The sequence below is a fragment of the Onychostruthus taczanowskii genome, unplaced genomic scaffold (assembly GCF_017590055.1).
Source record: "Onychostruthus taczanowskii isolate IOZ18803 unplaced genomic scaffold, ASM1759005v1 scaffold33, whole genome shotgun sequence".
Lineage (NCBI taxonomy): Eukaryota > Metazoa > Chordata > Aves > Passeriformes > Passeridae > Onychostruthus > Onychostruthus taczanowskii.
In genome coordinates this window covers 1,132,397-1,147,818 of record NW_024500683.1, presented here as the reverse complement: position 1 = coordinate 1,147,818, position 15,422 = coordinate 1,132,397, and the positions used below count along the sequence as shown (strand labels likewise).

At 40.2% G+C, this 15,422-nt stretch overlaps 1 protein-coding gene across 1 annotated transcript; it reads right to left on the bottom strand.

Annotated features, from left to right (window-relative positions):
- Positions 1–1,343: 1,343 nt before the first annotated feature.
- Positions 1,344–12,906, bottom strand: TMEM30A (transmembrane protein 30A). The gene is made up of 7 exons (XM_041410630.1): positions 12,593–12,906; positions 7,255–7,371; positions 6,524–6,631; positions 6,182–6,269; positions 5,568–5,711; positions 3,715–3,921; positions 1,344–2,856 (listed from the first exon to the last, which is right to left on the bottom strand). Exons 1-7 carry the CDS (start codon positions 12,863–12,865, stop codon positions 2,663–2,665), a joined length of 1,131 nt encoding a protein of 376 aa, XP_041266564.1. The 5' UTR covers positions 12,866–12,906; the 3' UTR covers positions 1,344–2,662.
- Between the last annotated feature and the right edge of the window lie 2,516 nt (positions 12,907–15,422).

The following is a 15,422-nucleotide window of genomic DNA, read 5'->3' as shown; positions in this document are numbered from 1 at the left end:
CAGGAAAGATCAGAAACCCTTGTCTTGTCACAGGAACTCTGAAGATTGGATTACTCTGTGTTTATGCAATGTTCTTCGTCTTCTTCAGCAGTTGCATTCCAATAACTTTTAATTTACTGTAGATACCTGATTTAGACTTAAAGTCACCTTTTCCCACTAAGCACTCTCTTCAACTCAGTCTAACTGTTCTTTTCCCACTGCAAGTAAGACATGTGGGAGAAGGGTGCAGTCAGTAACATTTCCAACCAGCCATGCTCATTGCTCTATTTGCAGATGTTACTTGACCTACATTCTCATGGTCTTTCCTCCCTCAGACATTTCTATTAAAAAAGACAAGACTTGCATACTTCAAAATTTGATGTTCATAATTAATCCTTGAAAGACTCCAAGGATCCTTCAAGGATCTCCATTGTTATCAACATGACATTCAGACAAATGAGCATGAGTGAAGGAAGAGTTTACAAATTTGGCCAGTATTTTGAACTCTTATAAGCATTTTAAGCTCCATAGGCACACTGTCCGATGTATTTACTGCTAAAAGGCTCTCAGAGAACCCACTTAATTGCAATAAAAATCAGACAGCAATTCTCACCCTGGTGCACTTCATTGAGATTGAAGATACAATGGCAGCTATAGTCAGTAAAAAAAAAAAAAAAAGTAAGGCATTTAAAAATATTACAAGGTGAAGAGAGAAAAATACTTCTTTTTTAATTTTAAGCACAGCCTAAAAAGCAGCCTTTCCCACTTGGAAAAAATAGGAATTATGAATGAAGCAGAATATATTTGCATTCCAATAACAAACACAAACTTTAGAAATCAAAATATTTTAATAACCAGTAATTTTGAGACATCCCCTTGCTCATTTACTCTGTCTTGGACTAGCAGCTACTCCACAGCTGAAAGCCATTTTAACACGTTCTGCAAGTTTTCAAGGGTACATTACCCTTATTCTGAAACTCCAGCAACATGAATACAACACTGTAAATAAAATCTTAAAAGGTGCTATTTGAAAGCCCTGTTCTGCCAGGCTGTACTATGCAAATAAATTATTATATGTAGTTACAGAAAGCTAGCACACTGGAAATGCTGCCTCATTCCACAGTCTATCCAGACTTACACATTTAAACTCTTAGGCTACACAAGTAACCAGTTATGTGATTATGTGATAAATAAATAGTTTTGTTTAAAGTTGCCTGTAGATTAAGCTATTGGACCATGCATTTTTGTAATAAATATGCAATCCCAGAAATACAATTCATTTAAAACTGCATTAACAGTTAATGACATCTTTTCATCCAGATAAAAATAAATGACCTGTTCAAGAACAAAACCCAAATCTCTTATTAAATGGTTTGCAGAATTTATTAGGTCTCTTTTAATATACTCCATACTTTATCAAGCTAGTTGCATATAAAGTGATCTCCACCATATACATTACAGTTTCTGTGCATCATCTAAAAAAAAGTCACCAAAAAGTAGTATTTTGCAGTTAACTTTTAATTAACCTAAAGGTGAATCCTTCTGTAATTTAAGACACTACCTCCACATTGCGTCTAATGCAATATTTAAATTACGTTTCACAGCAAGCTAAACCTGCATTTCAGGGAAAAATGTCACTGCCCTCTCAATTTCTGAACTTCTACAGTTTACTTCCCAAATACCACAAAAAATTAATGTGGTGTTCACTCCAAATAAGGAAAAAGTATACAATTCCCTTAAAACATACAATTCCCTTAAAACAAAGCCTGCTCAGAATACATATGCTTTAAAAAAATTAGGAAACTCCTGGAGTAAAAGGAATTCACCCCGATGTATGAAAGGAAAAAAAACTTTTAAGTTCTTCTTGATTAATGCTAGGTGCTGCTCATAAAAAGCAAAACCAGCAAAAAGTGAACTAGGATTGGATATGACTTAAAGTGAAGAAAATTAGAAGAAGGTTATATCTGCAACAAGCATGTCCCAATTTAGAACAATCTTTTAAAGGGTCTCACTCAGAGATTAATTAACAAATAGGTTTTCTGGTATTTTCCTAGGATGCTCGTTTACTGGCCAGGCACATATATTGTAAATATACAAAGAATCCAGAGTGCTGAAGTTTATAGAGCACTTAAAGGATTTAATATAATAGAGGTGGGTAGGACACAGGAAAAATATTTAACAACTTGTATAAATATATTAAAATCTCAGCAAGAAATGTAGGAGCCCATGCACACAAGACAGTAAATCGAAGAAAACATTTAAGACTTGACTTCTTCCAACAGCACTGACACCTGAATTCTGGAAAGTCAACAATTTACAGTATCTTATAACCATCTTTCTCCACACAATCTAAATGTACTGAATCATACCAACATTACATAGCACGTGAACAAGCAGCAGATGCATCAAGGGAACAGGAGCTATATGCATCATGTGGCCTGCCCAGTTAGAGGCAAACATCAGTAAAACTGTTTCTGACATAGGCAGAGATACAATCAATAGAGCTAATTGTATACCCGTCATTTTCAAGAGTTAATCCACAGTATGGGAAAGGGGAGCTTTAGATAAAAATTATGCACCCAGTCTCACAAATGACAGAAGCAGAGATTTGTCTTTCAAAAACTGGGTCCATTCTGGACTGGCCTTGATGCACATGCAGTACATTTATTTTCAGAATGCAAGATTAATTGGGAATGTCTGCACTGGTGTTTCGATTGCCGTATTTATGATGAATGAACAGCAATACCACTCCTAAGAAGAAGCATATGGACCCAACAGTGATGTAAGCAATTCCCAGGAAGGGATTTTTGCCTCCCATCCACGAGATGGTGCTTAGGATCATCCTTTTTCGTCCATCAAAACTGTGTACAGGATAATCTGAAAAAACATTTAGGAAAACAAAAAGCAAGTTTCTGTACCCAATTTGAAGTGAGCACATTAAAATTTTGGGTCATTTCAATCAGGTTCCAAATACTAACTCCTGCCTCTGGAACTGTTTCTTTGGATAAAACTAATCTGGGCATTGTCAGCTACTTCAAAACAACAGCCATGTTAGGAGACACTAACCCTGAAGAAGAGTAAAACGCATGATTTTGTGTGTTTATGAAAGTAGCTTCAATAAAGTGAGGGAAATATAAATTTCAGTCCTTGTGTCTATTTTACTACAAAATTTTTCTTTACATTCTCTCAGTTTTACATGCACTCCCCAGTTTTATAGCAAAGGAAAATACTGCAGTAACTATATAAAAAGTATCATTAATTGCTTTTGAATTTTAAGAATTCAGTAACTATGACAACCCTCCTTTTATAGTCTCCTGCATTTCTACCTAATATTTAATCTCCCCAAAAAAGAATGACAGACCTTCACCTGATCCACAGCTCTGTCATTTTTGTGACCTTCAGGGTCAGTTTGCCTTTCATTAAATGATGTCATTTCATCTTAAAGTTACAGTTCTTAAATTTCTTGGCTAACAGCTGCCTCTGTTCTTTCCTCTTTTCCTATGCTTTTCTCAATTCCTTCCCAATCTGATTTCCCTGACTCTATGAAGCTATTAATGCTATAAAACTAGCACAGAAGTAAAAGATGTAACAGTTTATCTGGGTCTCAGTGCCAGTTTTCAACCACAGCTCAACACCATCTCCTTTTAGAGATGGTAAGAAGGAAGGCTAGTTCCATCCGATAACTTGCAGATATATATTTGCATAATCCAGCTAAGGCCTGCTTTCAAAGGATACTGTATGCAATATCCAAAGAGTATTTTCCAGCCTGTAAGGTAGGCTGAAAGCTGTTCTTCCTTTCAATGAGACGATAGAGCTTGCGAAACGTTGGCAGAGCAGCTGTGCGCATCCACACGATGAAGTCCTCATTGATAAAGCCGTTGTTGTCAGGCTCTGAGTCCAGCATATACACTGGCTTGGGCCAGTTCACAGGTTTTGTTGTGCCTAGGATTAAACAAAAACAAGAAAGTATTTCAAATACAGGACTGAGTAACACACTGCCTCATCAAAATCCATTCTGATGTCAAAAAAACTCACATTAACTTCTAAACAGTATGAACAGACAGGCTGACTCACTACTATTGCAACACACTGGGCTGTTTATTTTGCAGTTTAAATAGTTTGAATTCTATAAATAAATAACACAATTCATAACAGCACTGTCCATTTGTTTAAACAATTCACGCAGGTGGGAAGTCGTGTTTCAAAGCACTGCTTGGTGGGTAATTCTCCATTATGATGACAGGCCCTCTGCTCACTTGGAAGAAATTGAGAACCACAAGCATGTAATATTGTAAACATCATTTCAGATTACATCCAAATGCTTTTGCTACTGTTATTGGAAATACAATTCCACGTTTTATTAAGGTAAGGTATCTGCTTTTCCAAGGGTAGCCATCACACTGACAACATGTAATTTGGCTATGACTAAGCAAGAAACCCACATCAGGTTACACCTGAAGTTATTATATACCTTGCATAAACACACATGCTCTTAGAGGCCTAAGGAGGGGCTTTTTCAGACACAGTAGCCAAAGTTAACTTTTATTTGCCAAACTGTGCATAATCTAAAAAAATGAGACACATCAGTCCCTTCTAATAACAAAAAAAAATTAATCAGTTTTTTTAGAGAACAGCATAGCCATAGAAACATTTAAACAAAAACTCGATATGAAGAGTTTCATTTAACAACGGCAGGATTTCTTTGTAAGTTAAATCCAAACACAACATGTACTGGTCTTGACTGGAATAAAATTAAATTTCTTTACAGTGGCTGGTATGAGACAGTATTTTGGGTCTGTGCTAGACAAAGTGTTGATACAGAGTCATGTTTCTGTTATTGCTAAGCAGTATTTGCCAGCATCAAGGCCTCTTCTGCTCCTCACCTCACCCCACCTGTGAGGAGACAGGAAAGGTGTCCAGGAGAGACTGGGAGGGGACACAGATGGGATAGCTGATCCCAGCTGACCAAAGAGGCATCCCATACCACAGAAAAGGGCAGGCAGAGATAGGCAGGGCCTAATTTAGCTCAGGGACTCAGATGGTGGTGAGCAATTATTTTCTTTTGCATTACTTGTTTTTCTTGGGTTTTACTTTTCTCTCTCCTTGCTGTGTTTTTGGTCTAGTTGTTTGTTTTTAATTACTGAACAGTCATTATCTCAACCTATGTGCATTCTCACTTTCAGCCTTCCAATGCTTCCTTCCACTGAGCAAGGGCATGTTTAGTTAGACAATGTGTGATGTTTAGTTGCCAAGTGGGGTTAAACCTCAGTAGCATACATTACACATTTTTTATTATTCAGGGTACAAAAAAACCCCCAGAAATTAAAAAATACCAAATTAATGATTACAGTGAAGGTAAAAACCAAACATTATCAGAAACTTGCAGCTTTTATTATTTAAAGACAACCTTTCAAATAGCAGAGTTGTCCTTAGCTTGGATTTCTTCAGAGAACATTTATTTAGCACATTCAGTAAAATGTCAGTGAGGCAAAACTCTGAAATCAAAATGTGTTTGAAATCAAAACTGAAATCAAAAGGTGTTTGAAGCATTTTGCTGTTCTTAGAATTTCACTTTTTTCTTTTTTTACCTTGGAAAAGAGCAGTTAAGTTGTTTCCATCTCCTGTAGGATTCCTGAACTTTACATTTTTATCTGTCCACCATGCAATGCCTTTTTTGATCAAAGTGATCGGAGTCCTTGTGTCATTATCAATGCGGTATAACTCCAGTGTATCTAAAGACAAAATCAAATTAGAAGACCAGCTGCAGAAACATTCATTACACAGATGATCTTGATAAGCACTGAAACAATTACCTCCAGGAGAAAACAAAACAAAAATAACCAGACAAGGCATTTAGTATCTGCCTGACACAATAACAACCTGTTGTGTAAGAATCAGTGTATATGAGACAGCAGTTTATTATCCATATATGATATCTATGTTTCTACATCACAGCAGTAGTAGATTCTCACAACAGCTATTTCCATCCTTTGTGTGCTATGAGATTGAATTAACTCTCCTAGCAATTTTTAAACAAATACAACCAGTACAAGATATTTACTTTATTCTGAACAATGAAAATGTGTTAATTCAAAACCAAAAAAGCCCATAGTATCCTTATTCAGAATAATGTGCAACACAACAGAAAACACACACTAGATCACACACCCATATAAATGAGAACTTAAAATTGCAACCATACCATTAAACATACTGTTGGCAATAGCTCCACAAGGAGCAATGGGTTTGTCCTCGTTTGTGCGGTAAGGCTCACATTCCTTACTTGGATTCTGATAGTTAGAAAGAAAAAAGGCAGATGAGTCTGTGCTAGTTTACACAACTAACTTGCTTTTTACTACATTATCAAGATGAATTATAATACTTTACAGTTATTTTCAATAAACAAAATATCACTTCCTTATGGTTGCCTACTGTTATGCAAAAATTCCAGTACCTCATTATCATGGAACTACATAATTTATGTGGTGCTTTATGCAACAGACAGAAATTAGTTGCTCATTCACACCCAAACATGAATACCTACAAGTAGTGAACTGTTGTCTCCATTTAGCTGGCTGTCATCTCGAGATTTCACGTAACGACGGTGGTTTTGATAAAAGTTGGAAAGTCCATAATACATGAACACATTGCTCTACAAAAAAGGAAGATGAGGAAAGAGGGATTTCATTCACACAAACCTGCAATTTTAAGTTCTTAAACTCTTAGGTTCATAGCAACATTCATAAAGTAAAAACCTCAATCCTCAAACTTCATACTGAGTACATAGAAGTACTATCCTAACAAGGCTGAAGTCAAACAATATAAACATGCTACCAACTACCAGAATGATATTTGGCCAGCACCAGTCCCAATACCTGTCTTGTCCAATGTAGAACCCATAGGCTTCACTTGCCTCCAATCTGCCAGAAAACACTTATCTGGCATTTCCAATTCCTGTTAAACTGAGATTTTTTTGTATTATACTGGAATAGCTCATCTACTCCCCAGCTGTGTGACACATATGGTAACTCTGAATGTGTAAAACACAAGGATTCCACTTAATGTTTTACATTTCCAGATAAATTGAGGCATTAAGAAACACCTCATCCCTCCTGATGCAAAAGGGAACACAAAAATCAGATCCAAGTTCAAAGGAAAACTAAAACTAATCCTCTAAAACAGAAAAAAAATACTTAAGTGACAAAACTTTCATTTTCAATATGAAATAGATCATATAAACTATTCTGACTTCATCCTGCATACAGGGCAGCATACCTCAAATGAATGTTCCAGTGTGAAATTGATGGTGCATGTACAAGGGGGTGTGCTGTCCCAGGACACATTTAAGCATTTGTTGCAGGGACTAGAAGGTTCTGTTCCTGTATAGTCAATCTGTAACAGGAAAAGCAGTCGTTAATTTACAATGGGAGAGTAAAGAAAAATTATTAAGAAAGAGAGTTGCTGTGGCATTTATTTTGCAATCATATATCTCAACACCAAGAGCACATTCAGGCCTATCTGACAATCTCAAGAAGTCTTTTCCAACCTCAACCATTCTGTAAATGAGTTTTTGATTCTGACTATATGCTTGATTTCAGATGCAAACAAATTTAACACAGAGGTGAAGTTACTCCTGGAGCAAAACCAAACAAAACCAACAAGCCCCCCACACAGCTCCAACTCCACCCCAAACCAAGCAACCAAAAAAACCACACCAAAACAAAACCAGCAGACACATCACTATGTGATGTTTCCAAACACACACACTATGAAAAACAGATCAGTTTTTACATGCTTTCTGGAGAGATTACGCTTTTAAAAGTCTAGATATTTAATAAAAAAAGATTTGCATTAGAAAACTTGCTTTGTTGAACATTTTTAGCCACCTAATTAGAAGAAAAAAATTAAAAATCACTTAATGCCCAAAAATTGTCCTAAAACAGGAAAGATTATTACACCAATATTGTTTTGTCAGGAATGGTAAAATAATCAGTATATGGACAAGAAAGATGATCAGTATTAATCTGGTTTATACAGTATGCTCTGTCTTGAATACTGTAGACCATAAAAAGCATTTTTTACAAATCTGTACATTCAGCCTTAGCAGCCACAAGCTCACCCTACAGTCCAAGCCAACTCAAGTAGCTTGACCACATCAGCTCTCTCTCACGTGTAGCTCCAGTAAGTGTGGCAGGAGAAAGCTTACGTCTGCCTATAAAAGATGTACTTCTACACTTAACATTAATTACCTACTTAGAATTTAGACTCAGATTGGTGAAATATATACCTCACTGCAAAAAAACTGCAGCAGCAGTAGCATTTAAACTAGAACATCTGTACAGTTGTATGAAAGGCTGCTGCAAGTGGTTTGTCCTGATTTATGTTTGTAGTGAAAGGCGTAACAAGAACTAGTGATTTACGACTGGTCCTAATACCCGCATTAAGGTTAGCTAAAATAAACACACAAGGTGTGCTCAGGAAAGAACTGAAGCCTATTTTCCTCGGCATCTTCTTCAGGGTCTCTCTTCCTGTGATTTCTTCAGTATCTATTAAGCTGCAACCAGCTCCATCAGCAAGCCCTTTTATAGATTGGCATTTGCTCTGCTGCCAGATTTCTGACAGACAAAACCTACACGCTAATGAGCCTAGCTGAAACTAGACAGCTTCAGAAGCTATTATCTGGCAGAGAGAGGGAGATTGAGAGAGGATCACAATCTTTACTGCTCAGCTGAACACGATATTGAGTTTATGCTGATCTAGAAATAGCACTGCTGCAGCAGCCATGACCAGCTTTGTTTAGCTTCAGCAGACAGACCCCACTGCTGCTCTCAATGAACAATGCATCTCGTTTGTTGAAGGCTAACTCAGGGGTGGGTGTGTTCTGCTGAAGTAAGCTGAAGCAAGCATTTCCTTTAGGAAGAACTAGCCAGTGTGAGAAGTTGTTTCAGGTCAAGAGCGCACACTAAAGACTAAGATTGCAAAACACCTAAAGACTTCACTTTTAAAAATGTAATGGACTGAATTCTATGGAGCATGAAACTGATGTATATTGAAGCAGTACCATGCTTTGATGCACTGTTATCAGCTTGCAAGGTATCAAGGGGCTTTCCTGTAGAGAAACTGCCAACACAAGTGTATTTTTCTGCATCCACGTTTACAGATTACATTCAAGAGAGCTTATTTAAAAGGATTAAGGCATCCATCTTCACCTCTTGACAAAGTAACACTTCTGACTGTGAGAGCTAAGGACTGACTATGGAGTCCACGGCAAGAACCTGCCTGACCCCACTGTTCGGTCCCGTGGGATCAGCCAACGTCTGACAACCAGACACAACGAGCCCTTCCGAAAAACTCCAGATTTACGGACATTGCGTATATCCAAGTTATTCCACACCAATGGCCTTTCAGGATTGTTGATGTCTGTCAGCTGACATACACCTACAGAAATAACACAATTACTGCATACATTCTCCAAACTACCTGTGATTTTGCAGACTTCACACTTTGTCCTACTCTGCATAACCATTTCTTGTGTAAAAGGCAATCCATAAATATGGTCCTCTTTGCTGTTCCTCTTTGAAGGTTTTATCAATTTTTGTATCATTCCTGACATGGGGCTACAGGAACTCTTTCCTACACATTTAATACTTTGTATATTCCTCACATTTTATTATATATTAATATGCTCTGTCAAAGCTTCTTATTCACTCCATATATATTACAAAAAAAAAAAAAATCCACCTCCAAGAAATACGTAACACTCTCTCATCCTTTAGTAACAGGCAAAAAGACATTTACATAACGGATTAATTTTTCCACCCAAATGAACTATTTTAACAACAACTCAAGATAAATGACTGATTATACCCTTTTGAAACCATGAAAAAAATGCTAGAGAAAACACAACGAAAACCCGACAGTTCTAGTACACTTAAACTGCTGGAAATCTTCCACATTTGAATTCAAGACATCTTATAAAGGAAATCAATGGAAGAGGTACATTTTGCTGCTCAGTCCTTGCACCTGCAGAAGAACAGCGCAGTCCACAGAGATACTAATGGCTACCATACCTTGTTTCAGGAAAGAGTGACCTGAACCTAAATATGTATTCAAGGTCCCAAATTATACATCCTATTCAGTTCCAATACACTAAGTTTACAGGCACACACAGATTTGAGAGGCATGCTATTGCCTAGGAGGTAGGTGTAAATCACCACCTGTGATACCCCCCGATTACATTTCTAAAAAAAGCTTAGTCACTGTATGTAGCTTCTGGACATCTTGTCTCCCACAGCTAAACTTACAGCTGCTTGTGAATAACTTTTGGAGGTTATAAGAAAAGCCAGCATTCTAAGCAGGGAGGTATGTAATCTAAACTTGTATGTGATAGCAGTGTCTTAAACTGCACCCCTCAGTGGTGTTTAGAGCCCAGATGTTGGTCCTAATTGGTAAAATGCTTTATCTGTGTTTTGCAGCTGCAACTATAAAGCCTTTTTTGATTTAAGCTTGCATTCTTTTTGAAACTCAGCTGCCTTTAGGATGATAATCTTATTTGCAGAGTCACTTCATAAAATAAGTATGAGGATCAGACAACAGAACACAAGTTTCCCCCTTTTGACTTAGCACAGACTCCAAAGCCCCTCCTGTCCTCACAAAAGCCTAACAATCGGATTTTTGAGAATTTCAAAAGGTGAAAGAGTAAATCCACACAGTAAAACAAATAAATGAAACTCTTTTCAGTCTTGAGTATCTTGAAATTGGAGAGGAATGAGGGTTGTGCCTGCCAACTGGTCTCCATACAAATGGTTACTGCTGCAGTATATACACAGCCTGACTGTGCAGGGGAGCATTGGTTATGCTTCCAGCTGACATACAACATTTGTGCCAAATGTTAGGTGGGAACAGCTGGTTTTTGGGTTCTACTGGAGCTTAACAGGAGTACCTGACAGAGCTGCTCAAGCAACAACAGTATATAAAAATCCTGTGTATGCATACAGCAGCAATACAGGCACAAGAAGTCACATACATTTTTGGACTCATGAAACTGATGCATTTCTTGTTCCCATAGATCAATGCAGATTCAGTCATAATGGAAAAAGAATGTATTTGTCCAATTATAATGATCGAAAACTTTGTACTGCTTTACTATAGAAATGGCAATTTTAAATGCAGTTGTCAACAAAATCAGAGTTAGCAAGGGTATTTTTATACTTCTCTCCACAGAGTCTTGAAAATGTGCAATTGTATTTACCTTAAATATGCTACAATGTGACAATTTAAAAATCTTTGTGCCCATGACAAGTAGGCCATGTTCTCTGAAGAGCCTGTGCCAATTTTCAGGTGTTCAGCATAACCCCAACACTTGTTATAAGAAGTAACTGTTTCCTAAAAAATATGCTTGCATACAAATTAGAATGCTGTAAGATACACTTCAGCTTTTGGATTTTTCCCTTCTTCTTCTCTCCTTAACTGTAAGCGTAGATCTTAATATAAAAGGGGGTAAAATTGGTTTCATTATAACCTTATTTGCATTTTAAGAGAAATACAGAAACACCATTAATTCCCTACCTCATGATATCTTTAGTTAATTTGGCTTCAGTGACAACAGTGCCACCAGCCAAGCTATTGCTACGAATGCTACTTATTTGAAAGTGACAGCTTAGTCCAGTAACTGGAGTGATTTGATCCACAAAAATTTATACTCTCCAATAAAAAAACACAACGAACAACTACACACCTTCTTCCCTACAATCAATCTCAGTCATATAAGCTCACCAAAACTAGTAATAGCTGTCAATTGCTTCTCAAGGCTGTCCATCCCTAAGCCCTGTGTGTTATTTCCTTTCAACACAAACTGGTTCTGTTATCAAATGGATCTATCTGTGATATACAGTTCAATTTTCAGCTAATGCTCAGCAACTTTTCACAGCAGTAGCATGGCTGATTATGAGATGTAAATCTGTTAAAACTGTAAATCTGATAAACTCAGACTCAAGTTTTGTAAGTGTTAATTAGAAAAAGCCATACTCTTTGATCCTTGTGTCCAAGCTTACTCTGGACACCCTGGTCTCCCATACAGCACCTGCAATATTAAAGCATCAGTGCAGGTAAGAATAACAGCAATGCGTTCACCACAGAGCTTTGTCCTGAAAATACAGTTAGTTTGGAACACTTGGAGATAAATAATGAACTGCCACAGGCTACCCCACGGATGATGTGCTTACTGTCTGTACTGCTGAGGAAAGAAACGAGCACTGGGCAGTGTCGATTAAAGGCAGGCAGTAACTTCCCTGGAAGCTCCCTCGGGAGCACTGACAGAACTCACGGAAGTGCTACAGCCTATGCGGAGATGACTGTCAGCCCGCTGTCAGCCCAGGGTAATTAATGGACGCTTTGCTGACGAGCACAGACGTTAGGCCGGATCGGAACTACCCGGGTCCGAGTCCGCTCCGCACAGGAGCCGCCAGGGTCGCGGCCGCGTCCCGGCAGTCCGGGATGGGACCGGCTTTCCCCGGAGTCGCAGGCGGCCTCCGCTCGCCCTGCCCGGCCCGGCCTCCCCGAGCGGGCCCCGGGCGCTCCCAAAGCCCCGGCCGGGCACACCCGCGCCGCGCACCTCGTACTCGCGGATGTTGTTGGAGGTGACGAAGATGCCGATGCCGATAGGGATGAAGATGAGGCCGATGATGAAGAAGGCCGGCAGCACCGTGCCCGCCGTCAGAATGGGCTGCCAAGCCGGCAGCCGCTGCTGCTTGAACGCGGTGTTGTCGGGCTTGCGGGTCTTCACGGCGCCCCCGCCGCCGCTGCCCACCGCGCCGCCGCCCGGCACGCCAACGCCGCCCGAAGGATGCCCGTCCGCCTCCTCCTTGGCGCTGTAGTTCACCGCCATGGCGCCGCCGCCGCCACCGCGCGACACGTGACCGGGGGCACCGCGCCTGCGCACTCGGCCGCGGCGGCTGCGGGAGGGGGCATGGCGGGCGCGCGGGCGGTGACGCGCCACAGCCACGCGCCTGCCCAGGCCATGGAGCTTTTTGACATGGAGTGGGGGAATCATGGAGTTACGGGGTCGAGATTGCAGGAGACCCGCAAGATCATCCGGTCCGGTCATCCACACTGCACTGCCATTGTGACCCCTAAACCACGTCACCCAGTGCCAGATCCAGTCACCTCTTGAACACGTCCAGGGATGGTGACTCTTACCACCTTCCTGGGCAACCTGTTCCAATGCCTGACCACCCTAATAGTGATTTTTTTTTTTCCTAATATCTAATTTGAATCTCCCCTGTCTCAGTTAAGGCTACTTGCTGTTGTCCTCACTGCAGGCACGGCAGAACAGACCAGTCCCCACCTCACCCCAGCCTTTTTTCAGGGAGTTGTAGAGGGAATGATGTCCCCCCACAAAGCCTCCTTTTCTTCAGGCCGAACACCCCCAGCTTCTCAGTGCTCCTCATGGGACATGTTCTATGTGCTGGCCAGGCAGGCTCTGCTCTGGTGAGGATTAGGATTCCAGACTTCGGGCAGGGGTCCTGCCACCTCGTGCCCAGGGTTGAGGCAAGACCCAGGCCCGCAGCCTTGTCATCCCCGCTCAGTGCTCCAGGAGCACTGTCCTTCATCCTCCCTTGGCATGTGCTGACCCAAGGCAGCGTCCATTGGGTCAAAAAGGGAGAAGTCAGCTTTGGCTTCCTACCCTCATAAATAGGATTAGTGCTACTGTAGAGATATAACAATGCACGAGAGTTTTGAGAGCTTCTCTTGATGAAGCCATGTGTGCTAGCCACCACTTTTGGGAGCTGTTCTGCTCTGTATTCCTGCTCTGCTGTCAGGAGGTGTGAGTGAATCAGTGCAGTGAATACAGAATCACGGAGTGGGTAGGAAAGGACCACAGAGGGTGATCTGGTACAACCCCCCTGCTCAGGGTCATCCCAGATGACCCTGCATCCAGACAGTTTTTTAATATCTCCAGACAGGGAGACTCTGCAGTCTCTCTGAGAAATCTGTTCTAGTGCTCAGTCACCCACACACTGAAGAAGTTCTTCCTCGTATTCAGGTGGAACTTCCTGTGCATCAGTTTCTGCCTGGTGCCTCTTGTTCTGTTGGTTGGCACCACTGATAAGAGTCTGGCTCCCTCTAACTCCACACCCACCCTTTAGGTACTTACACATATGGATGTTGTTGTTTCCCCTTAGGAGCTAATCTGACTGCACTAAATAGAATCACAGAATCAGGCTGGGAAAGTCTCATTGAGTCCAACCTTTGACTGAACACCACCAACTACACCATTCCAACTACCATGGCACTTGCTACCATTTACAGTCTGTTCTTAAACACCTCTCGGAACAGGGACTCTACCACCCCTCCAGGGCCGCCTGTTCCAGTGGTTAAAACCCTTTCTGTGGAGATGCAGTCACCTTGTGGTATGCAGTGTGGGAGTATGCACCTGTATCCCAGAATACCTGCTTTTGCAGGCATTGCTCAAGCTAATACAACCTTGGAAATCCACGTTTTTCACTTCATTGGCACTTCTGCATTAAAGGGTTTTGTGAGGACTCTCTGGTCCTTCCTATGCAGGACCCCAAGGGTGCTGCCAAATCCACATTCAGCACATATTCATGTATTTACTTGATTTCAAGGAAAAAAGAAAGTAGAATTATTTCATTAAATAACTTTATAATGTAGTCCAATCTGAAGACTTTTTAGCTGGCAATGGAACAGTTTATGTAAAATAAATGCCTTTTAGTTCTCTGGAGCACCGAGAGCATCAGCCAAGACCACTGGGCGGAGCACCCGACTTGTGCAAATGTATTTTGCTCTGGAGGCACAAAAGGCCTCCTTGACATAGCATAGGAAATTCGGATATGTATAAAAATATCTAAAATATAAGTATTAATTTGATGCCTAAATAATTATATAGTGTACAGAAATTAATCATATTCCTTTTGGCATCTGTGCTAAAACTATATTTCATTCCTAATTTATCATTTCCACTATCTTGTGGACCCCAACTTTTGTTGCCCTTCCCCATAAATAAGCCCATTGTCTCTAGTACCACCCTTTCCTTTATTATCTTCTGTTTGCAACTATTACCTTCAGCTATAGTAACTTTTATTCCCACAGCATCACAGAGAATCCAGAGAGATGCAGCCTGGAATCCCAAGGGAACAAGACTGCTTGTAAACCTGTAGAGAGAGATGCCAAGAAATTTCCCTGGCAGCAGGATAATCAACGGGCAATATTGGGAAGCTAGGACCTGATGCTCTCAGGTGTGAGAGGACTGGCAAGAAATAGCATGTTAAATTTGTCTAATTATGTTTCACAACAAGACAAAAAGAAAACTCACAAGCTGTAGAGTTTATCTCTAGAAATCTTAAGTATTTGAGATTTTTTCATGGATTGAAACTTTATATTTTATCACTATAATTATACTACACAGGTCTTTAAGTCCTCTT